The following is a 24560-nucleotide window of genomic DNA, read 5'->3' on the forward strand; positions in this document are numbered from 1 at the left end:
GCACCCAACAAAATCAACTATCAAGTTCAAGTTGCATCCAGTTTCTTTATTTATTTTGTAATTTTGCGTCGTAGTTGAGTTTTGCATTTTTATTTAGTTTCAATGATTTAAGGTATCGAATAATCTTCATTACTAAATTAAAATGGCATCGAATGACAGCGAATTTGAATCGCTAGATGATGAAATAAGAGAACTTTTACAAAATTATAAATTTAAAAAAGCGACCGTTTACGAGCCATGTACGAACACAAACATCAAGGAATGCTTAATTGGACTAACTGAGGTACGATTTTTGGCCTTTTCTCTTGTAGTGTCCGTATTATGATATTTATCATTATTATTAACTACTATCTGAACAAACTTGCAGGAATTAGAACTTTTAAATATTAATTATGCATTTAACCCATACTTCGACTTGACTACGACACTGCACCCAGAGGCACTTGTCAAGCTTGTTAATGTTGTTTGGACACTATTGCATTACCATAAAACTACCGCGGAGAAGGCTGACACATTAGTTGAACAAAACCATGTACTTGAACACCTGAATAAGCAGTTAAATGTAAGTATATTTTGTGATTATGATTTATTGCACATGCGACTAGGTTTGCACCTGATCCAGTATGCACTATTATGAGACATTGCTACCTCTAGTATAGTAGAAAATGATGACAATATTGATATTGGCATCTATGTCATTTACTTTATTTGTGGATAAGTAGCTAGTTGATTTTTCAATGCACATTTTGTGAATAGGGAAAATAATCGGATAACAATGAGGTACAACCAGGGCCGGATTTAGAAGTGTGGAGGCCCTCTGGCCCTAAATTATTTTTCCGAAGTTTCTATTGTGGGGGCCCCTCTTTTCTGGAGGCCCGGGGCAGTTTCCCCGGTTGCCTTCCCCTAAATCCGGCCCTGGGTACAACATTTTGTATGTATTGAAATATATTATCTTTATCTATTTTTATCTATCTATATAAGCCCTTTATCCTGAACTCAGATTTTTCTTCCTTTATTTGGTAGTTTTTTTTTTCTATTTTGTTATAATATGTCTCTAAGTTCAGTGTGCCTCCTGGCAAAGGCCTCCTCTAACTCCTTCCATTGCTTTCTATCATTCGCTACTCTTCTCCAGTTTGGACCAGCTGTCAGTTTGAGTTTGTCTTCCCACCTCTTGTACTGTCTTCCTCTATTCCTTTTACCGTCTCTATTTAAATAAAATAAAATAAAATAGCCATTTATTTCGACCTCAAATTAAAAAAATTACATTTTTTTGTCAAGTTTTAGGAAAAGAAAAACAAAACATGTCGAATTCTTAATTTAAACATAATAATAATAAAGTTCTTTGTCGTATATGTTATTTGGTATTTTTATTGACATCGGTCGACTTGCCTCCCGGCATAGGCCTCCCCTAAGACCTTCCATTCCTCTCTGTTGCTTGCTCTTCTTGTCCATGTTGGACCAGCGATAGCTCTTATGTCATCTTCCCATCTGCGGTAAGGCCTGCCTCTTTTCCGTTTCCCATCTTTGGGGTACCTGAGATGCTGAGAGTACCGTCTCTATTTATTGAGGGTTTATTACAAATACCACCCTCATAGTGGCTATCTAACAAAAACTACAACAACATCTAACTTACACTAAGTTCAATTATATCTTAGACAAAATTATAAAAATAAAACCGGCCAAGTGCGAGTCGGACTCGCGCACGAAAGGTTCCGTACCATTACGCAAAAAACGGCAAGAAAATCACGTTTGTTGTATGGGAGCCCCACTTAAATATTTATTTTATTCTGTATTTATACTCTGATTTGTAATTAGATTCCAAAAAACTAACCTCACTTTTTCTCTTTTCCGTATGTTTTAAGAAACTAAACAATGCTAAAAGGATACATCTATATTTATTCTAAATGCTAGAGTATGCAAAAGGGAAATTTGAGTTTACTTCTTTACATATTTTCCATTATTACGAAAGAAAAAGGATCTGAATGAGGTTAGTTTTTTGGAATCTAATTACAAGTCAGAGTATAGTATTTGTTGTTATAGCAGCAACAGAAATACATCATCTGTGAAAATTTCAACTTTCTAACTATCACGGTTCATGAGATACAGCCTGGTGACAGACGGACAGACAGACAGCGGAGTCTTAGTAATAGGGCATAGCTATTCTATGGAATATGGCCAAAGCGCAACCTAAGGGCAATATAAAAGGCAGAATGCCCTGTAGGTTTTTCGCGGGCTTGGTTTCCGCAACTCGACGTCATATATTGCGCCTATTTTTCGTGATGAGAATGCCCTGTAATTATATAATTAGCTGAACCATAGAGTTATAAGGCTTTTTGTTTACTTTCTTTTAAGATCCATAAGGACATTAGGGCAGCATTTCCTAAACTATAGTATTATTTATATGCATTTATGCCAAATGGTGGGATTGTTCAGGTGGGTTGCAGCATAGTACACTTTGGGAACACATGTTTTAGCGGCATATACCATTTGTATTTAATGAATCGTAAAAAGAAAGAAGATATCAGCAGGATAACCAGGAGCAAGAAATGAGGAGGAATAGGATTATCCATCTTATTTAAAACTCTTTTTTTTTGAGACATTTCTTGAATGACCACCCATATGATATCTGACACCCAAAGTTGTTCAGTGGTAATTGAAATGGGCATGCAGTTAAAACTGCATCACTTTTTTTGTAGTATATGTTGATGTAATAATCAATGCATTGATTGAATTCTAACATATTATTGAAAAACTGTTTTCAGAGCACTGTTGACAAACTAAAACAAAGAGTAAATACTGAAAAACATGAGGCCAAAACATGTACAGCAGCTGCTCTCAGGATCTCCGATCATTCAGATGAAATTATTCACAGTTTGTCTGAAACAAAAGCAAAACTGGCACAAGTGAATAAGCAAAAGGATACTATGGAAAAAAGTTTGCGACATGAAATCACCCGACTAAAAATTGAAAATGAAAAGTTATTAGACAGGCTGAGGAATAAAAGTGGTAATGTAATGTAATTGTAAATAGCCTTTATTATTGAAGTTTGAAGTACATAGCATATATTAATTTCGTTTCACAACTTTAACTTCAACTCATCCTTTGACGTAGGCCTCCTCCATAGCTTTCCATTTGCTTCTTTTTGCTGTTTGCATCTATTCTTCTTATATCATTCGACCATCTAAACTTTTGTGGACCACTCTTTCTTTTATTATATCTAGGACACCACTCTACAAGGTCCTTTGTCTTCTTATCCTGGGTTTCTCTCATCATGTGGCCTGTCCAGCGCCATTTTTGTTCTTTTATTTTAGTTATTGTTTTTGATTTTGCCTTGATTATGGACAATTTGACTCTGTCTCTAAGTTTTATATTAAATAAGTATGCTTCTTTCCATATGGTTTTGACACACATTAAGTTATTGGTGCTGCTTTTTTGTAATTCCCCAAGTTTGGCAACCATAAGTTATTACTGGTATTATGCAACTATTGAAAACTTTAAATTTCTGCCTTGTTGGTATTTCTTTTTGCCTTAAAAACTTCTTTCGAACAAAATCGGTGGAATAAAAACGTCGTTTTGAGCAAGTGTGTTGAAAATTATTGAAAAAAATCATACTTGAAACGTAAAATGCTCTAGTGCAGAAACATATCATTTTCTGCACACCTTTTAGAACATCAATGACCTTCTTTCAGAGCATCAGAAATGAAAAGCTTTTATCATTTTATTATTGTTGCAGGCTTCACACCTTGCAGTGATGTGTGTGATTCTACAGTAATGCAGTTGAAAGAACGAGACAGGAGACAGCAAGCATTGATTAGCAAACTGCAGAGCAACATTCAGGACCTGATCAAAGAGGTTGTGGTAATGAAGGAAAAAATTATTATTCATGGAATTGAATAATATTGTTACTCCATTACCTAATCAAGTTTCATACTAATCATTCAATCTTACCTGTGGTCAGTATTTTAGTTATAAGGTTTTAATTTATAGTTATTTAAAAAGTGACCAATAATCATGAACAATTTACAACATGGCTACTTCATATAATCGATTGTCACTATAACAAACAAAATAATTAATTAAAGTAGCTAAAGTACCTATTATAAAAATGATCCTACATCTGGTAAGTACGTAATTGTTTTGTAAAGTATTTGTTAAGCTTAAACTGCTAAGTGTAAGCCTATGTAATATTGGCAATCTTATAAAGGTTTATGTGATAGGTTTCACTCAGTTTCAATAGTTTAGTTTCCATGTATTGACTTTGTAAAATAAGGACTAAGGTACCTACTACAGTCATATTGATGGTTGCATGAGAATTGTTACTTGTTATAGCTTAATATCTTAATCATAATTAATAAAAATAAAACTAATAAAGCGCTTTTTATTCGTGGCTGATAATAAAACTATAGCGCTACGACTTAATGATGGATTGACTTGACACCTTATGGCTTATTCGTCACGCCCGTATTTCTTACGTTTCGCTAAAAAGCAGGAACTGGCTACCTGGGTCACAAAACGCCGTATGGCTACGATATTAAAAGCAGGAACTGGCTACCTGGGTCACAAAACGCCGTATGGCTACGATATTAAAAGCAGGAACTGGCTACCTGGGTCACAAAACGCCGTATGGCTACGATATTAAAAGCAGGAACTGGCTACCTGGGTCACAAAACGCCGTATGGCTACGATATTAAAAGCAGGAACTGGCTACCTGGGTCACAAAACGCCGTATGGCTACGATATTAGCTTTGCAGTAAAGTCAGATGTGCTTATTGGACACTAAGTCTTAGTCTGGATACTTATCCGAGGGATACATCGACATTGACCTTAACATGAGAACGCTTCCGTATTCTTGGCTAAAACAAATCTAAGAACATTCATTGTTTGAAACTGTAAGCCCAGACTCTACCTCAGACACCAGTAATTAAGTTTGGATTCCGTGCGCCCATACCCATAGCTGGTTAAATTGTGTACATGGCGAACGAAGTTGGTAGGGTGATAATAAATAACGTTACAGTTCAAATTACGCTGGTAACTCTACGTAGGTACCCGTACGCTGCGATATTCTTCAGTGAGGTTGATCCCTAAATATTTAAATTTTTTCCGTTACATCCACATGCCAGAGACAAGCTCCCCTCTGCTTTGCCTTTAGCTCTCATCTCTCATAATCACCGCTGGTCTGTGATGGCTGGTTTAGCTGGTTACATCAAAGCATTTGGCATCATACGGTAAAACCAGTTATGGGTCTGAGACAGAAAAAAAAAACAAAAAAATGTTCTTCCTTTGATAGTTGAGGTCATTATTATATATTTATATTTTGAGGACAGAAAAGACTAGCGCGAAAACTAAATATATCTGTGTTACGAGATGACCTCGAAGCACCATGGATTGCTTTAATTAGTTGGGTTTCCTATTATTCTTATATTTGGGAGATATCGTAAACAAGATATTGTGCAAAATAAAACCTCATTATCAATTTATCAGACTGTGTACTTATACCTACTCGTATAATACCTGCAAACTTATAACTTTTCAGTTTTAACAGATAGAAAAAGATATAATTTTCCATGTGTCGTTACGTCGTTAGTGAGACTTTCCCCTCTGGACAGGATAAGTTTGCAGGTAACTTATAACTTTTCAGTTTTAACAGATAAAAAAAGTTATAATTTTCCATGTGTCGTTACGTCGTTAGTGAGACTTTCCCCTCTGGACCGGGCGGGAATGTTTATGAAAAGAAACGGAACCGTCTCATGCCTGACCGCGAAGTGCCCCCGCGCGCCAGTTAGCGGACGCCCTTAAAAAATAATTTGTTTATTCGGTAAATATTCGGCAGTTCGAACCGAACTATTCAGCCGTATGCGGACATTGAAAAATATGCCGAATACCGAATATTCGGTCTATCTCTAATACCTACTTAAACAAAATGTGTGTATGTACCTCCGAAAAAATACCGGGAATAAATTTGCTCTTTTGTAGAATAATTCTCCAATAATTAAAATGGAGGCTCGAACAATAGCGATGTGTAATGACGTTAGTTTATTAGTAGGCATGTCGCGGTACGCATGTAGAATGAATAAAGCATGTTGAGTGCGGCAGCTAGGCGGAAATTTGCGTCCATACAGTTGCGCAGGCGCTGAGCAGTGTTGTCTCTCCGGCTCGGCAAATCACTCTGTGTTCGACCGCGAAACTGCGCGCGCGCGCCTCAATCCCTTAAAATAATACGGCCTTATCGCTAGTGCTTTTACAAGATTGATAAGATTGTTACATCATTGTGTGATAAGAAACATTCAAGTCCGATACGGCTCGCGGGCGGACAGTACATGGAAATGCTTTAGCTGATGTGTAATTAAGTTTGAAGACAACATACTACATTGTTGGTAGAATCAGCGTTATTGTACTAGAAATTGTCGAATGTCACGGCACGCACTATGGGGACGACGAAAAGGCTGAAGATTACTGTCGTGGGCGACGGTATGGTCGGCAAAACCTGCTTGCTGTATGTCTATACAAAAAATGAGTTCCCAGAAGAATATGTGCCTACAGTGTAAGTACTTTTTTAAAATTCTGCAATGATAGTCTTTCTCCAGCAGTGAGGAGCGATTCCAGGTCAGCAGTTGGGTAAGTGAGCTAGCGGCGACGAGAGGTCGAGCCGGCAAATTAGCAAGTTGTCACGGTCTTACAGTAGCCGCTACTTGTAACCGCTAACCGTCCACTCTACTATACGCAGAACGCAGGTAAAGTCAGCATAAAAATGTTGATTGTACTATATTATGCTTTAACGTTAGCCGCTATTTAACGTGCATATTTGTAAATAAGATCGTAAGATGTATAGGTAATACCTACTTGTACATACCTGACTCAATATTAGTTGCGTACATTATATTTATATAGGTAGGTATTAATTAAGTATTTTCACGTATATAACACTAGCAACAAAATAAATATACCTATGTATCATGCTTGTGCTGTGTCAATAATAAATGATGATGGTATTGTTGCCATTAGTCACTAATAGTCGTAACAAGATGGACGATTAACATTGTACTTGTTATTTACCTAATAAAGCTTCGTAATTAGGTGTAGAGTGTAGACGTACGCTATACTAAATAAACTATAAATTAGGGAATTCGTCTGGTCTGGGTTTACCTACAGAGCAGGACAGAGTTATCGTCGGTATAATTATATATTTATGTATTTGTGTAGAACAGCAATTACTAAAGTTTTCCTGTATAAGTAAAATTCCTAATTGAATTATGTTTACCAGTACATATTGTCTTTGTTCATTGATGATAACCGAGTAAAACGTTTGAATAACTAACACGTTTTTTACGTGAAAAATCTCTATCAAAGTCGGTCAAATGTAGTCTATATCACGTGTCATAAACACAAATCCATTGACTACTCATTCACTAAAATCGCCTTAGTTTGTTTTTAAGCTACTAGGGAAAACACAAACATGGCCCACATAGATTGCATACACGGCGATAACATAAACCCTTCACGTAGTCGGCAAAAAATGTGTCAAGTCCTAATGCTCCTGGTTCACGGCCGTCAGTCTCACCCCTGGATCCTATACTTCAGGATAAGTTTCTCATTGCTCAGCGGACATTGGTGGTCATTGGATACGAGCGAACCAATACTGTGATCTAGTTAACTATTCGTGACTATACTTAATCGGAGGTCACAACTCACAATTATACTGGTTTGCTAGCCGCCGGCCGTCCGTGATGGCTACGAAGCAAATCCGTTCTACTACGTACCTACCTGAATTTGTTGGAAATCATCCATTTTTGTGTCATCTTGTAAAATACACTTGCTAAATATAGATAAATATTAATAAAGAAAGAGTGGTAACTCCATACATCAGTTACTTGAACGAAATAAAGCGCGTTTTGGTAAGAAAACTGATGTATGGAGTTACCACACTTTCTTTACTTATATTTCTCTATGGTGTGGTACGAGTAGGTCGTCGGAGATGGTGGGGCGAGCTTGACGCCTTTGACAGAGACTGATGGGAGACTTCAGGCCGGGGATAGGAATACGAGGGAGGCATTTGCCCAGCAGTGAGACATTGACAATATGGGCTCGTAATAATAATATGCTCCAGGGGTGGAAGTGAAAGATGCATAAGACGCGAGTCAACTATGCGTTTTGAAATTGCATCGACTCAACTTGTGCGTTCAGAATTATATTTAACAACACTATAAAAAATCTAACGTTTCTTATGGAATTTTAAGGTTTATGACTTAAAATTATTAAATAAAGCTAAATTTGGTATTTTTTATTAGATTCTCAAACCATTTATTTAATGATAATTAATATCGAACGAACCATTATTATGAGCGTTTCACGTTTTGTTATCTGTCAAGCTAATTAAACACGCTCCATTCAAGGTCAAATTACTTTCCCCACTAGTGGATAAAATGCGTTTTTCCCCGCTTGTTTTAAAGGATAAAAGACGGCTTTCCGAGCTAGTGAGTGGAAATAGTTATTTGTTATACAAGGGTGCAAAGTTGTATTTTACCCGCGAGTGTTTTAACACACGAGAAGTAAAATACATTTGCACCCGTGTGTAACACAAAACTTTTCCCCTCACTATAGCGAGGAAAGTGCAACATCCACAGGCGTTAGATCATCTTCATCAACTGGAATCACTCATTGTTTTACGATATTATAACAAAAAACTCTGGAAATTCTGTACTTTTACGTGAGAAGTTTTTAAGTAAAATTTTTGTTGACAATGTTGACATTTCTGACGTTTGAAAATTGTATCGACTTAACTTGTGCGCTCAGAATTATATTTAACATAATTATTAAAAAACAAACGTTTATGGAATTTTAAGGTTTATGACTTAAAATCATTAAATAATGCTAAATCTGGTATTTTTTATTAAATTCTCAAACCATTTATTTAATGATAATTAATATCGAACGAACCATTATTATGAGCGTTTTACGTTTTGTTATCTGTCAAGCTACTTAAACACGCTCCATCCAAGGTCAAATTACTTTCCCCACTAGTGGATAAAATGCGTTTTTCCCCGCTTGTTTTAAAGGATAAAAGACGGCTTTCCGAGCTAGTGAGGGGAAAATAATATTTTATCAGACTCAATAATTTTGCACGTTGCCTACTCTTTTTCACCCGACTAGATTTTATCAGTATGTATGGATTCTTATTAAATCTCAATCACAGCTAACCGGGGAGCTCACAAAAATGTTAATGAACTGGATCAACTGCATTGTGAATATTGTGATAAAACATACCGCTCATGCCCACTCGGCTCATTGTCGTTACAACTCTAGAAGTCTTCGAAGCTAAGCGTAGTTTCATAACCATTACCACATACAATACACTACCCGTCCCTCTTTAATTATCATAGTTAGAAAAAGACGGGTAGTCTATCTCGCCGCGAGATAAATTCGCGCCAATCATGTGCTAGGCCTCTACTAGTCTACTACTATTTAGACGAATAGACCTGATAAACAATGGCGTACCTTACTGCATGGTGCGCTTCATGAGCAGTTAGAATGAATACCTACGCACACATCGCGAACACAATTTAGGCTGCACTATTTATAAAGTCAAATGCGCAATCACGTCGTCGTATTGTTGTATTGTGGCCGGTGCATGGTCGCTTCCTCCTTTAGAAACAGGACACTTGTACACCTACACCAACTTCCTTGCAATTCATTCTTGGTTAAAGTGTCCCACGCGTTTTCACCGCATTTTCACGATAGTTTAATTCGTAGTCTAGACAAATGTCAGTTCTAAAGATATTTGATGTTATCTAGACATACTTACCATAGTTAGAACTTATATCTATCAAATCAAAACCCAAATTCCAAAATATAGTACTAACGACCTTACCTTCAGTTTTATATTAGCGGGTTTCATTTTGAAATCATACTAGTGCTTACCTATACGAGCACCGATGCATATGTTTTCGTCTAATCAGACCATTGTTTGAGGTTCTCGCGTTTGTACAAAAACAATGTTTAAGTTTAAAAGTCACTAACATTTAATGCTAATGTAGTTTAATTTTATTTGGTAATATTTTCCAATAACTAAATCCAAATACAAGAAATATAGTTTGTACTGAAAGAAAAAAAATAACGATTTTTTAATTTTTATTTGACGGGTAGGAATATAACAGATGTGAAAAGGGCTATTACTAGGGAAAGCAACACGGCTCTACCAATGTACTGACAATTCTGTTTCGAGTCCATGCTTGCAGCAATGCTATAGGAGAGGACAATATGATTTGGAGAACGTTTTTGAAAAATACATTTTTTTAGCAATAAGAGTCTCATGCAATTTTATTATACGATCAAAATAAACTAGATTAAACATTACTATTACGGTTCCCATTACTGGGTCATTTTATCTTCATATATTTTGTGTAAAATTTATTAGAATAAATAAAATTGTTGTGTGGAACTAGACGAACTAATTTGCATCGGGGCTGTTAGGTATAGATATATCTATACACACCTGTATGAGAATATACTATATATGTTGAAAATATACGAGTATTGGCGATTATCTCTTGTCCGCGACATTACACAGCGTTAGCGAGTTACTTTCGACACTATTAGTTTGGTCCCCAGTCACCTCTAGAACTCGTAAGTAATGGGGCACAAAAAGAAGAAAACATCGGATGGTTAACGCAAAAATGGCTGGGCTAGGTGCAACAAAGGGACTCACCGTTAACTGTGTGTGGTAGGTCTTTTCCGTCAACTATAGTTAGATTAGGAAAATGTATTTAAATAAAACATGTTTCTTTATTTATTTAAACTTTATTGTACAATAAAAATTAGGACAAATGGCGGATTTAATGCCTTAAGGCATTCTCTACCAGTCAACCATAAGGCAAAACAGAAATTCTCGAATGTGGATGCAGTGAGAAAAATAATTCGGAAAACATAACAATTATACCTAAACAGTTTTGGACATTGGCATCATTATTTACAATGTTACACAATAGTACATTTCGATGCTAGTGCGGAAAGTATGTCATTACTCCACGAGTACCGAGATATCTTGCCACGAGCCTTAAGCGAGTGGCAAGACTCTGGACGAGTGAAGAATGACATTTACGCACGTGTATCGAACGACGTTTTTTTAATACAGTTGCGAAAAAATAAGAAAAACAACAAGTAAGGAATAAAAACAATATCGAATATTGCCTTTTGAAACTTAGCTTGCAGTAAGAAAAAACGCCTCTTCTTTGACAGGCGTTTCGGCAGCTAATTCCTACCTCTACTACCTTCCATAGCTATTCCGTTCCATTCAGACAACTTATTAAGAACGTTTTTTTAATCTTCAATATTAAATAATAAACGTGTTATAATGATGAAGAGGTAAGTAATAAAATATGAAATATGTATATTTTTCGTTTTCTTACATTAACAGTAGGTTTTTATGTTTGTTACGACGTTTAAAGGAAACTAATATTAACACTCATAAATATGTAGTCATAAATTGCAACAAGTATAAATAAAAATAATAATGGAAAAGTAAAAAGCACTAGTTCACGAATACCAACTTTACGCACGCTAAACAGCTACGTAAAGTAGCACTTTTTAAGCAACTGTATTAACAATTATATAACTACATATATATACACATATTGCTATATAAATACCAATAAATATATATAGTATATAAATAATATCAATACATGTAGGTACATATTATAAATATTATGCATAGGTATATGCGCGGAGGATGACTAACTGACTTGATGTTGACTAACATGTTTATGATATTGCAGGTTTGACAACTACGTGGACCGCAAAGTGGTCGACGGCGAGGAGGTGGAAATGGCGCTGTGGGACACGGCTGGTCAGGAGGACTACGAGAGGCTGAGGCCTTTGTCTTACAGCAACGTAAGTTACTAACCGTTCTATTTAGCTGCATGCACATTTGACACTGTCAACTGGTTCAAATACTTATGCACTTTTATATACTCCTTGATTCGCGAGGAAATCTGCATCCATCGGCGAAGAAATTGAAATGTGTAGGTATGTGAAATCCCCAACCCGTTTTGGGCGAGCGTGGGGATTATAGCGTGACGTGCCTAACCCTCTCGTGCATGAGAGGAGGCCTGTGCCCAGAAGTGGGACTGTGGGACGTGTATACAGAAGCGCCGGCTGGAGTACTTTCAGCGAGCTGCATTTGGATCTACACTTTAAACCTTCTAATGTAAATGTGCCAACTTACACTATAAATGCTAAAACTAGGCTGCTGGCGCCCGTATGCGTATGCCCACAAGCGTCAGTTTACTTTATGTACCTATGTACTTCTGAATACCTGTCATGCTCAATGCTCATCGTGCTTGTGTAAGTTGTGTTGAAATACTTGTAATGTAGGATGTGGAATTGTAAAAAAGTTCCTACTTTTAAAACAGTCGAATATATTTTGAAATGTTTCTGGTCATGCAGACCGTGCGCAGGCACATATTCAATGAGGGCTACCGTTTTTGTGCTCACCAGTTGGCGCCACTGTAGATGTAGCTCCAGAAAAACAGATTTCAAAATTCTTCTATGCTTATTTTTATAAAATCAATACGTTCTAATATACACAAAGGTACTTTGACGTCTAAATGTGTCATTTTTTCAACCTGTTTAATTTTGCATATATTTTAGTTGGCACTTTTTAGGGTTCCGTACCCAAAAGGTAAAAATGGGACCCTATTACTAAGACTCCGCTGTCCGTCTATCTGTCACCAGGCTGTATCTCAGGAACCGTGATAGCTAGACAGTTGAAATTTTCACAGATGATGTATTTCTGTTGCCGCTACAACAACAAATACTAAAAAGTACGGAACCATCGGTGCGCGAGTCCGACTCGCACTTGGCCGGTTTTTTTAAACCACTAACATTTATTGAGCTATACCTATATCTGTTGTTTACCACTAACGATTAATCAAAGATGGACAAAGATTTACCACAATAACGAATAAGGAAGGAGTGAAAATTCCCGATAAAAAAGCTCGAAACCCCCAAAGCTTGTATGCATTTGACATTTTGAAAGACCTCCATCTTCACATTAAATTAGCCCCATATTTCTAGAGCTAGTGAATGCTAAGCGAATGCTCTTTACCTCTAAATTAAATTTGCATTGTAAACATTTTGAATAGGTATGGCGGGGAGTTCTAAAAGCTTGTGTAGCCGCTCTGCGAATTTTGTGTTGATTGTTACGGGCATATACCCATGTAAAACAATTACCTTGGCGACTGCGTGAACTCGATCGCATTCCCTCTCTATCGCACCAATCCATCAGTGCGAGCGAGATGGACTGCGATCGAGTTCACGCACTCGTAAACGTCAAGTGTCAACTCGTCGTACGGTTATAGTGAGTAAAGTAAATTAGTGTAGCACAGCGAATGAATTATGGTATCTACTCCGTTCAAATTAGGTAGGTACCTAACAAACATGCTTATGAAGCGATTATTTCCGAAAATGTATTAAAACAAATTTTTTTAAAACCTTCAGATATTATTAACCCTTTATTGAAAGTGCTTTCGATACCTATTCAGACGAATGTAACGGACAGACGGAGATAACAAATTCTGTACCTACTTCTAAGATTTCCTTTTTTTTTTCATTTGCAAGGTTTTATTGAATAAATATACAAAACAAACGATCCGTTTATGACATTCCGAAAAAATATTGATACTAACCCTGTAAAGTGATGACCTTATTCAGAAGCATTATTCCTCTTGAAGCCATAACTATATTTGTATAGTGACGTGTGTTTACGTGTGATAATGTTTTTTTAATACAGTTGCTCAAAAAGTGCTACTTTTCGTGGCTGTTTAGCGTGCGGAAAGTTGGTTTTCGCGAACTAGTGCTTTATACTTTTCCAATTTTTTTAAATTTTTAATTCATGACTACTTATTGATGAGTGTTAATATTAGTTTCCTTTAAACGTCGTTATCAACATAAAAACCTACTGTTAATGTAAGAATACGAAAAATATGCATATTTCATATGTTATTACATACCTCTTCATCATTATAAGTATTATAACACGTTTATTTTTTAATGTTGAAAAACCGTTCTTAATAAGTTGTCTGAATGGAACGGAACGCCTGTCAAAGAAGAGGCGTATTTTCTTACTGCAAGAATGTTTTAAGTTTCCAAAGGCAACATTCGATATTGTTTTTATAAATATACGATACACAAATAATCATAAATAACGATATTTAGGTAATAATAGTACAATGTTTTAATATTTACAATTGTTTCTGTCTTATAGAACATGCATTTGAAAAAAAAACTTTCATTGAAGTGGGTCAATAATAATAACAAAATCTATTCTAGTCGAATAAAAGCTAGAAAAACACTTCTTCATAATGTCAATGTCAATGATGTCACAGAATTAATAATATAAAAGTTTCGAATTCCATTCCTTACTTGTTGCTTTTCTTATTTTTTCGCAACTGTATTAAAAAACGTCGTTCGATACACGTGCGGAAATGTCATTCTTCACTCGTCCCGAGTCTATAGAGAGACTACCGAGATATCTCGGTACTCGTGAAGTAATGACATACTTTCCGCACTAGCATCGAAATTTACTATTCCAGACGCATTGTTTCCTGGTGTGCTACTCCGTCAGCAGCCGTTCGTCCTACGAGAACGTGATCCACAAGTGGCATCCGGAGCTCAAGCACTTCAGCGAGTCCGTGCCTATAGTTTTAGTAGGTAAGGCTACAGAATACATAATAGTACCTACTATATAGTTATGTACAGAATTCTCAATGACGAAGAAAACCGATGGAAAAGTCGTGTCGGTTTAAAACATAAAGATGCATTATTGTTACTCGGTATTTCGGTAAACCGGGATATTTACGATGATAGGTTACCTATGTAGATCGATATACTCGTATGTTTGTTTACAACCGAACATACATATAGCAGAAGTGGCTAATATTCAGAAGACGCTAGCCTATCACGTTGACACAAGGGCAATGTTTACAAATGGTCAGCCAACTGTGCCGTGCCCTCAATTGTACAGTCTAGGGCATAAATACATATACATTCCCAAAGTTTCAAAAATATGTGCACGCTCTTACCGTAGACAATAAAGTCGTGTTCACATATTTATGGTCATTTTGCCTTCCACTGTACCTATGTAAATAGAGTTGTGCTCCTAAAATAGGAGTTTTTGCTGTGTTCGTCTAAACATGGGGAAATATGCCTTATTGTAAATTTCATCGAAATCTCGACATCGCTATAATAATAATAACAAGTACTGTAGCAATACTCAAATAACAAAATCAAAGTCGAATTGCTACTTAACAGAACATTTAATTGCTTAATTAAAGTGATTAAACATGAATACGCCAAATAATACAAATATTCCTTATGAAATAAAACTATGAAAACAGATTATATCGCGTATATTGAATTTATAATACATCCCGACGTTTCGAACCCTTTACAGCGTTCGTGGTCAACGGGTGACTGAGGAAAAATTACAAAGTGCAAAAATACCCACATACTAAAAATAATGAACAATCATAGACTATAAACTTTAAGGCTGCAAAATCGGTTCATAAGGCTAGTTATACACTACAATTATTTTCAAGTAAAGATATATAATATATATATAATATATATCTTTACTTGAAAATAATTGTAGTGTATATATTATACAGTGTGTTACTACGACCCGGGCTTTTTTTAAGGGAGGTTAATATATCGTATATCTATAATGTAACCATGACATTAATTTAATTAATGAACTAAATAGCAGACTTCGTTAACTTTCTAACAAAAAAATAATTGCCAGCAATGTAATGCGAAGTAATTTGAAAGGTAAGTGTAAATCGTCAGGTGACAAGCAAAACGCACTAATTACAATAAGATAACTAAACAAAAATCGACCTTGTTCTAATAGGTGTATGGTTCAATATCGCTAAGAACTTAGTGACGTTTGCTTATCTTGCATTCGACAGATACTTTGATTATTATGATTAATCAAGAGTATTTATTTCAAGTTAGCGTAGAATTACTCCACTTAAGAGCAATGGTGAAATAAAATCACTGGTCACATTTGATAAAAACTTTATTACCTACAAACTAAATAAAACTTAAATACGACCCCCGCACTACTAAATTCAGCTAAACTATGTGTTCCATATGTCGGCCACCCTGTTTACGGCACAATTCATAACGTCTCGTAATTGTATTACGAATTGTTTGAAAGTCAGTACTATCTTCCAGTCTACGAAAAGATGCTGTAATTTTGTCTTTCATATGTCTACAGTTTCACTGTCGGTAGCAAACACTTCATTTTTGACAGCACCTCACAAAAAAAAACCAAACCAGGCCCAAAGCGTCCGATCCAACGTTGGTCAAAAATCTGGTTCAACCTTTCCCGCACAACCACGGTTGAATGTGCAGGAGCACCGTCCAGCTGATACCACGTTTCGCGACGGGTCTCTTCAGGAAGAGTATTTAAATAGTCCATGAGTGGACCATTTATCAAATCTAAGAACCTACGCGTGTTTAATGTCCCATCAATAAAAATAGGCCCGATGATCCTGTCATTGTGAATGGCTGCCCACACGTTAACTGTCCACCGGTACTGATGAGCAGTCTCTCGGAGCACATGGGGATTGTTGTCTTTATTCTCCCAGTAATGCGTGTTTCTTCGGTTCCACATTCCGTTCCGAGAAAAAGTGCTTTCATCGGTCCATATTATGTTTTGTTGAAAGTCATCTTCCTTTTCACATTTTTGCAAAAACCAATCGCAGTAATGATGCCTTATTTCTTTTTAAAATCTTGTGCACGGTTTTGTTGCTAGTACCAAACATTCGACCAGCAACGCGAGTACTTGACGTTGGGACCTGCCTAAAGTGCCCGAGAATCCTTTTTTCGACGTGCACCGGCACAATCCCGTTCATAGCCCCTTCCGGCTGACCAGGGACGCGCACTCGCTGCAGAGCCGCTGTTATCACCCGAGCATTGTGTGGATCTTGTCTATTAGGAAAGCGTTCCGCGTGTTTCGCCGTAAATTAAAAGCATATCAGACAATTCTCGTGCGTCGAAAACCATTTTACAGAAAACGAATATCAATTTTGAGAATTTCGTTTTAATTTGACAACTCGACGTAAACACTTTTGAAATTGTTACTTATGTCAAAAATTAATAGAAAAACTCGTTAGTTAATTTCAAACCTCCATGCATAAACGCAATGACGAAGACGACAATAGCTAGTTGTCACAGTTTTTTACCCCCGTACCACGACATGCCTTGTACCAAGTGAATCAACGACAGGAATTACGACAATTACGTAGTACGTCTACTACATTTAAGCTGCCGATTTAAAAAAAATAATTGTGGAGTTAAATCGCATAATTATGATTTACTAATACGTACAAACGATTGTTAACGGAGCATATTATTATCAGGTTTAATAAAAGCCCGGGTCGTGGTAACACACATAAAAACTACGCCGGCTCCAACCCTACACCTCGGACCCGAGAAGATTTAATTCCCTCCTAAATTGTAGGAGGGTATCCCAATGTGGGACCGGCAACAAACTCCCCATTACACATACATTGATTCAGTGATCATGCTCGCGAGGGAGGGAGGTCTACAGGTCACAAACCCACTGCCACGCCACTGCACTAGTAATACTTTATGCCGCTACAGGGCGCGTTCTTAATAGCGCCCGCTGCGCTGGAATTTTGTTTGTCATGTTGCTGTCTTTTTAGGGTTCCGTACCCAAAGGGTAAAAACGGGACCCTATTACTAAGACTCCTCTGTCCGTCTGTCTGTCTGTCACCAGGCTGTACCTCATGAACCGTGATAGCTATATAGCGTGATAGCTAGCTCGGTGGACGAGTCCGACTCGCACTCGTCCGGTTTTAAGCTATGCTCGCGAGGTCTACAGCTCTCAGAGCCACTAGTGTGGTATACAAATGTAATAATATGTATGTACAGTATGTTGTAAGATTAGTAAGGCCACGTATAGCTAGTATGTAATAGCTACAGTTACAGTACCTATAGATGTTATACCGGCAATCCATCATTTAGCAGTTTCATTTGTAGTTTACTTGCTATATTTGTGTTAAATCTTCTAGTTTGTGGCATTTAAAGCAAGAATGCCCTATGACCCCTATGCATGTTGTGACATTCAGTTAACATGTTATTTAATTTTTAATTCCTCTTTTCAGCTACCAAAATCGATCTTCGAGGAACAGACAAGGCTGTCATTACTACTCAAGAAGGGAAAAAATTAAAGAAAAAAATTAGGTAAATTAATGTACAAAACAACATTGTTATTTTTTTTTAAATATGTAATCGTGCTTTTAATTTTAACAATAGTGAGTGAACAGTGATAAGTGGTTTCGTGCGCTCGCGCCGGCAGCCAGCTATCATCCTTATCGTCCACGATAACCGGTGCCTACCACTGATATGTCAGCTACGTGCTTTTTATGTATATAATAGCACGTATCTTTTTACATCCAAATATCCTTGTAAACCGGATAATGAATGTAAATATTTAGTTTCCGTGGTTTTCATTTAAGTTAGTAAACTTATTTTGGTTGACATTTAATTCCTCATTGGTCGTTCTGCTATTGAATAAGGAAAATTTAGTGAAGGTGGTTATTGGGTAGGGTAGTGATCACTAGGATCCGTTGTGTAGGTAGTGTAGACGACAGCAATGAGTACGGTAGGTACGGGGAACTGGCATGTGGTCGGCAACTCGGCACTCGATGCTGCGGGATACGATCGTGACTACGCCTTTTTGTGTCATCGCCGGTTAATAAAAATACCTAATAACACGTCATCTTGCCGGATGGTGATTCAATATCTCAGGTGTGCGAAATGAATGTGTTTTCTCCCGTCGGGAAGGGAAACCAAGTCAACATTGTTAACGTTACTGTTTTTACTTGTTTCACGTTAAATAGTTACCGAAGCAGAGTTTTTTTGGTTTTTACCTCAATAGCTAAAACTCGAGCGTCTGCCTGTCATTCTATCTGTCACAGCCTATTTGAAACTATTCCGAAACTGTTGGACCAATTAAGTTGAAATTTGGTAGACATATGTATACCTAGTTGGTTACTAAGTTCTGTTACCACAGTTTTCACGGAATAAAAGGAAATAGGTAGCGATTTTTAATTATTCATGTATACAGCTGTAAAGCTTATTTATAAGTGACAAGCTCACAATAAAACCTAATAAACATTGTTGTTCTGGTTTTGCAGAATTCCTTATAGCACTCGGAATAATGGCGTAAAAAAAACACGTCAAAAGTACGCTCTCTGTTCATGTCGTTTCTAAATGCTATTTATTTCTAATCATATTGAGGATGTATTAGCCTTGCACAATTCGATAGATTGATTATTCACCTTTAATTTAATATATAGTTTACTTGGGTTTCTTTGATTAAATACATAGTCCACAGAGTTTTCCAAGCCTGCCTCCTGCACAATTGTCTAAATCTATACGTTTTCGTGCGAAACTGAAAAACATGCAATGTTTGGAGGGGAATATCTTAGATATAAACTAGTAAAAAAAAATTGTGGTCACAAAATTTGCGGTAATAATATAATATTTATACGTCATAATTTCATAAAAGTTTGACATTTGAAACAACACTTGCACTGCGTCTGCTCAGTGTCAAAATCGTTGCAGACTTATTTTGGTCTAGCTCTAGACTATTCATAGATTCATTACCTAAATCATAATCCTACTTTTGGTTTTACTGTAGTTGGGTAAAATTTATATACTGTATAAAATTTCTAAACTAGCGGTTCTCATCTTTTCATAAGGGAGAGAAAAAGGTACAGTAGGTTAGGGGTAGTTTCCAAGATTAACATAAAGACAGTCTAAAGTCCACCCATGTTTTGTTTTTTTTTTTGTTTAAGGGCTGCCCAACTAGTGGAGTGTTCGGCACTGGAGCGCGTCAACATGGATCTCGTGTTCGAGGAGGCTGTGCGCGCGGCGCTGCGCAAGAAGCCTGTGCGTGCGCGAGCCTGCAACTATCTCTGACCGCCCGCGCCCGCCAGCCCTGAAGCCCAGCATTCACACGCAATCCAGTACCTAGGATTAGTCGCTGGCGACTAATCCGGATTATCTCTGAGTGACAAATCCCTCACTCACCGAAATTGTAACACCAAAACACGAGTCGGGAGACAATAGCAACTCGTGCATAAATAAATGCCCGCGTGGGATTAGTCGCCCAATTTTTCAGTATTACAAAGGCTCAATTTTACACTATATACACTTATGGCAATTATAATATTTATACGTCCAGGGCTTGACAATCCACAAAAGCGAATATGTATGCAGTGTATGTGCAACGGCGGATTGAAAAGTGTGGCACGTGAAAGGTGTAGTAAATACTAAATTATATGCTGGGCTCCTACTTCCACTTTTTAAAATTTGTGTTTCGTACTATTTACCGCAGGCCTCGACGCACAAAGCGCAATGTCTTGGTTTTGAAACTATGGACATATGCATATAAATTATAATATACTTTTTAAACATGCTGGACGGTCATACAAATACATATTATAGTCTAGCTGACCAGTGGTGTCAATAGCACTAGACCGCGAGCCAGGATATTTCCATGACCAATCGCATCCCGGGCGATAACTCGTACATGGTTAACGGCTATGTATGATAAACTCTCGTGGACGTCAGCTGCCCCTCCATTGGTGGGTTAAGGAATGGCAGCCACCGAAACACGTAAAAAAAATTGTCATCGCCTCCCGTTTGATACTATGTCAGATGATAGTTTAGATTTTATTGTAAATTGAAAAAATCGTCAGGCTTGTATCGCGGTGGAAAGAACGTCAGCTGGTGGTCTGAACATCTAAAAAATAAGCGCTTTACCTTTTTATGATAGTAATACCGAACTCATGAAACTTTGCTTATAGCATTTCATCAGACCTTTCAATAAACGGATTACGCATTACGTTACTTTGTGGACAGCTGACGGTCTTTCCACCGCGATACAACCGGCTGACGGTTTTTTTAATTTAACATAGGATCAAAACCATCAACTGACAATTGTCAATCGGGAGGCGATGACTGAATTTTTTTTTTACATGTTCATGGTCTTTCCACCGCGATACAACCGGCTGACTATTTTTTTATAGTTGGTCAAGCAAATCTTGTCAGTAAATAAGAACAAAAAAACTACACTCAACCCCTTCTTCTGGGCGCCAGCGCCAGTGCAAGACAAAGACAGTATGACTTTCCCCGTCTACGCCCGAAATGAGACAGTCCCTTGACAAACTATAATTCATGATAGCATCTAAACTATCATCTGACAAAGTATACGCCGGGAGGCGATGACTGACGATATATGCTTCTGGCCCGCGGTCTATATGTATAATATTCAATTTTGGCATGTTAAGAGTTATGTCGAGGTGTTCTAACCAAAGTATTGAAATAATTGCGAGTATTATGAGTTATCACATTATAGTAGTATCTGAACATTTTGTTTAACTATGAGTATTTGTAATATTGTCTTCGGTTACCGCGATAGTTACTCATGAAATAAAACTATGAAAACGGATTATATCGCGTATATTGAATTTATAATACATCCCGACGTTTCGAACTCTTTACAGCGTTCGTGGTCAACGGGTGACTGAGGAAAAATTACAAAATGCAAAAATACCCACATACTAAAATAATGAACAATCATAGACTACAAACTTTAAGGCTGGTTGTACATGCAAAATCGGTTCATAAGGCTAGTTATACACTATAATTATTTTTCAAGTAAAGATATATATATATACGCGATAAAAATAAACTATGCCGGCTCCAACCCTACACCACGGACCCGAGAAGATTTAATTCCCTCCTAAATTGTAGGAGGGTATCCCAATATGGGACCGGCAACAAACTCGGCGGGACACATCTTTTCAAAACATCAGAATGTCCAGCATCATCCAACACTACGGTCTCACAGTCTATGTCTCGCTTGCTCCTTTATCAGGTGGACTACAGGATCCCAAGCTGGTGGTAGAGAAAAGCCATCTTCCCTATTAAAGTTTGGATATTTCTTAATCTCAATGGCCTCGCGCAGCATTCTGGGTATGTAACGCTTCTCCTTGGCAAGAACCAGAGGCTTATCAAACTTGATTGAGTGATTGGCTTTATCCATGACATGCTCACAGACAGCAGACCTAGGTCGACGGTGCTTGACATCAGCTATGTGTTCCTTCACCCGAGTGGAAATGCTCCGTTTCGTCTGCCCGACATATGATAGGCCACACTCACAGTCCAGCCTGTACACTCCTGCAGTCTGTAGAGGGGTATTGCATTTTACAGGCCTCAGGAATTGTGACATCTTCTTCATTGGCTTGAAATATGTTTTTATAGAAGCACGCTTCAAGATGTGGCTGATCCTGTCCGTGACCCCCCTGACAAAAGGCAGAATGGCAGGCCTGCGCTCGACTGTGGGGATCTTAATGTGGGACCTCTGGTCGAACGAGCTCAGGATACCGCGGGTCAACCAGAGGTCCCACATTAAGATCCCCACAGTCGAGCGCAGGCCTGCCATTCTGCCTTTTGTCAGGGGGGTCACGGACAGGATCAGCCACATCTTGAAGCGTGCTTCTATATAAACATATTTCAAGCCAATGAAGAAGATGTCACAATTCCTGAGGCCTGTAAAATGCAATACCCCTCTACAGACTGCAGGAGTGTACAGGCTGGACTGTGAGTGTGGCCTATCATATGTCGGGCAGACGAAACGGAGCATTTCCACTCGGGTGAAGGAACACATAGCTGATGTCAAGCACCGTCGACCTAGGTCTGCTGTCTGTGAGCATGTCATGGATAAAGCCAATCACTCAATCAAGTTTGATAAGCCTCTGGTTCTTGCCAAGGAGAAGCGTTACATACCCAGAATGCTGCGCGAGGCCATTGAGATTAAGAAATATCCAAACTTTAATAGGGAAGATGGCTTTTCTCTACCACCAGCTTGGGATCCTGTAGTCCACCTGATAAAGGAGCAAGCGAGACATAGACTGTGAGACCGTAGTGTTGGATGATGCTGGACATTCTGATGTTTTGAAAAGATGTGTCCCGCCGAGTTTGTTGCCGGTCCCATATTGGGATACCCTCCTACAATTTAGGAGGGAATTAAATCTTCTCGGGTCCGTGGTGTAGGGTTGGAGCCGGCATAGTTTATTTTTATCGCGTATATATATATATCTTTACTTGAAAAATAATTATAGTGTATAACTAGCCTTATGAACCGATTTTGCATGTACAACCAGCCTTAAAGTTTGTAGTCTATGATTGTTCATTATTTTAGTATGTGGGTATTTTTGCATTTTGTAATTTTTCCTCAGTCACCCGTTGACCACGAACGCTGTAAAGAGTTCGAAACGTCGGGATGTATTATAAATTCAATATACGCGATATAATCCGTTTTCATAGTTTTATTTTATGAGTATTTGTATTATTAATAATTTAATAAGTTTCACCATGTAAAGTACTGCCTTAAGTAAATAGATTTTACGCAATATACATGCATTTCTTTTTTACATATCGTGTGGTGTGTACACTCAGTTGACCCTTTAAAGCTGTAACAGACTACCGCGTCACCGCACTGCGACCTTGGCAAAGAGTTTAAGGTACTGTTACACATGCTCTAAAATAGCATGCTTAAAAGCGTGCTACTGAATATGCTCAATACGAGCAAGCTTATGGGCAGTTTACATTTGCTAGCAATAGGCATGCTAGTTTTAAGTATGCTCCTGAATAAGCATGCTCAAAGCAAACACTCCAATACACATGCCATTTTATAGCGTGCTCTCTTGCTCTCTGGTGTTCAGTGGTTGCCTGCAAAAGCAATAGTTTGCGAAAAGAAGCGGATGTAACATTTCATGCGTAAGTATTTTGATCATGTATTTCTTTCTCAAATCTCACAGGAACCAAGTTACTGAGTTACATCATTAGTTGGATTATGACAAACTTGATAAAATAGGAGATATCAGTAAATTATTGCTAAAAATAAAACGGAAAGTTTGGTTACGTAAACCGGTCAAATTGTTGCAAACAAATAGAAAAAAAAGTCCCCTGCAATTACCCCATATTTCGGGAGTTTCAAGCTATTTGATATTTCCAGCTTTCCGACGGAAGATGATATACTTAAACAATGGATTGCGGGAACTGGAAAAACAAACTGGATGCCTCACAAATACTAACCTAACCTAAGCTGTGATTTTTAGGTTAGCTCTCCTTTTGGTGTGGTTCGCCGATCCTAAGAATACTATCTATCATAGGGCTGCAGAGAGGGTGTTCCACATTCAGCATAGCTTATACCTGGATGGAAGTTCACTTTAGACATTTCTGGTAAGTATAGTTATAATATGTTTTGAATAAATAAATTACCTGTTTTGTTAAAAAAAAAAATTATACCACGTCGGTTGCAATTAAGCATACGGCCCGCCTGATGGTAAGCAGTTACCGTAGCCTATGGACGCCTGCAACACCGGAGATATTACACGCGCGTTGCCGACCCTTTAAAAACCTGTACACTCCTTTTTTGAAGAACCCCATACTGTAGCCCC

The 24560-nt window shown here is 37.6% G+C and overlaps 2 protein-coding genes across 2 annotated transcripts; both read left to right on the forward strand.

The window, feature by feature from the left end:
- On the forward strand, positions 1–4061 carry LOC134754009 (uncharacterized). Its single transcript, XM_063690066.1, has 4 exons — positions 1–283; positions 368–562; positions 2763–3006; positions 3734–4061. Exons 1-4 carry the CDS (start codon positions 143–145, stop codon positions 3895–3897), a joined length of 744 nt encoding a protein of 247 aa, XP_063546136.1. The 5' UTR covers positions 1–142; the 3' UTR covers positions 3898–4061.
- A 2016-nt stretch (positions 4062–6077) lies between these two features.
- LOC134754944 (ras-like GTP-binding protein RhoL) lies at positions 6078–21488 on the forward strand. Its single transcript, XM_063691427.1, has 5 exons — positions 6078–6541; positions 11772–11886; positions 14589–14706; positions 18189–18267; positions 19887–21488. The coding sequence occupies exons 1-5, from the start codon at positions 6426–6428 to the stop codon at positions 20008–20010; spliced, it is 552 nt and encodes a 183-aa protein (XP_063547497.1). The 5' UTR covers positions 6078–6425; the 3' UTR covers positions 20011–21488.
- The last annotated feature ends 3072 nt before the right edge of the window (positions 21489–24560 follow it).

The sequence above is a fragment of the Cydia strobilella genome, chromosome Z, assembly GCF_947568885.1.
Source record: "Cydia strobilella chromosome Z, ilCydStro3.1, whole genome shotgun sequence".
In the NCBI taxonomy this organism is placed as follows: domain Eukaryota; kingdom Metazoa; phylum Arthropoda; class Insecta; order Lepidoptera; family Tortricidae; genus Cydia; species Cydia strobilella.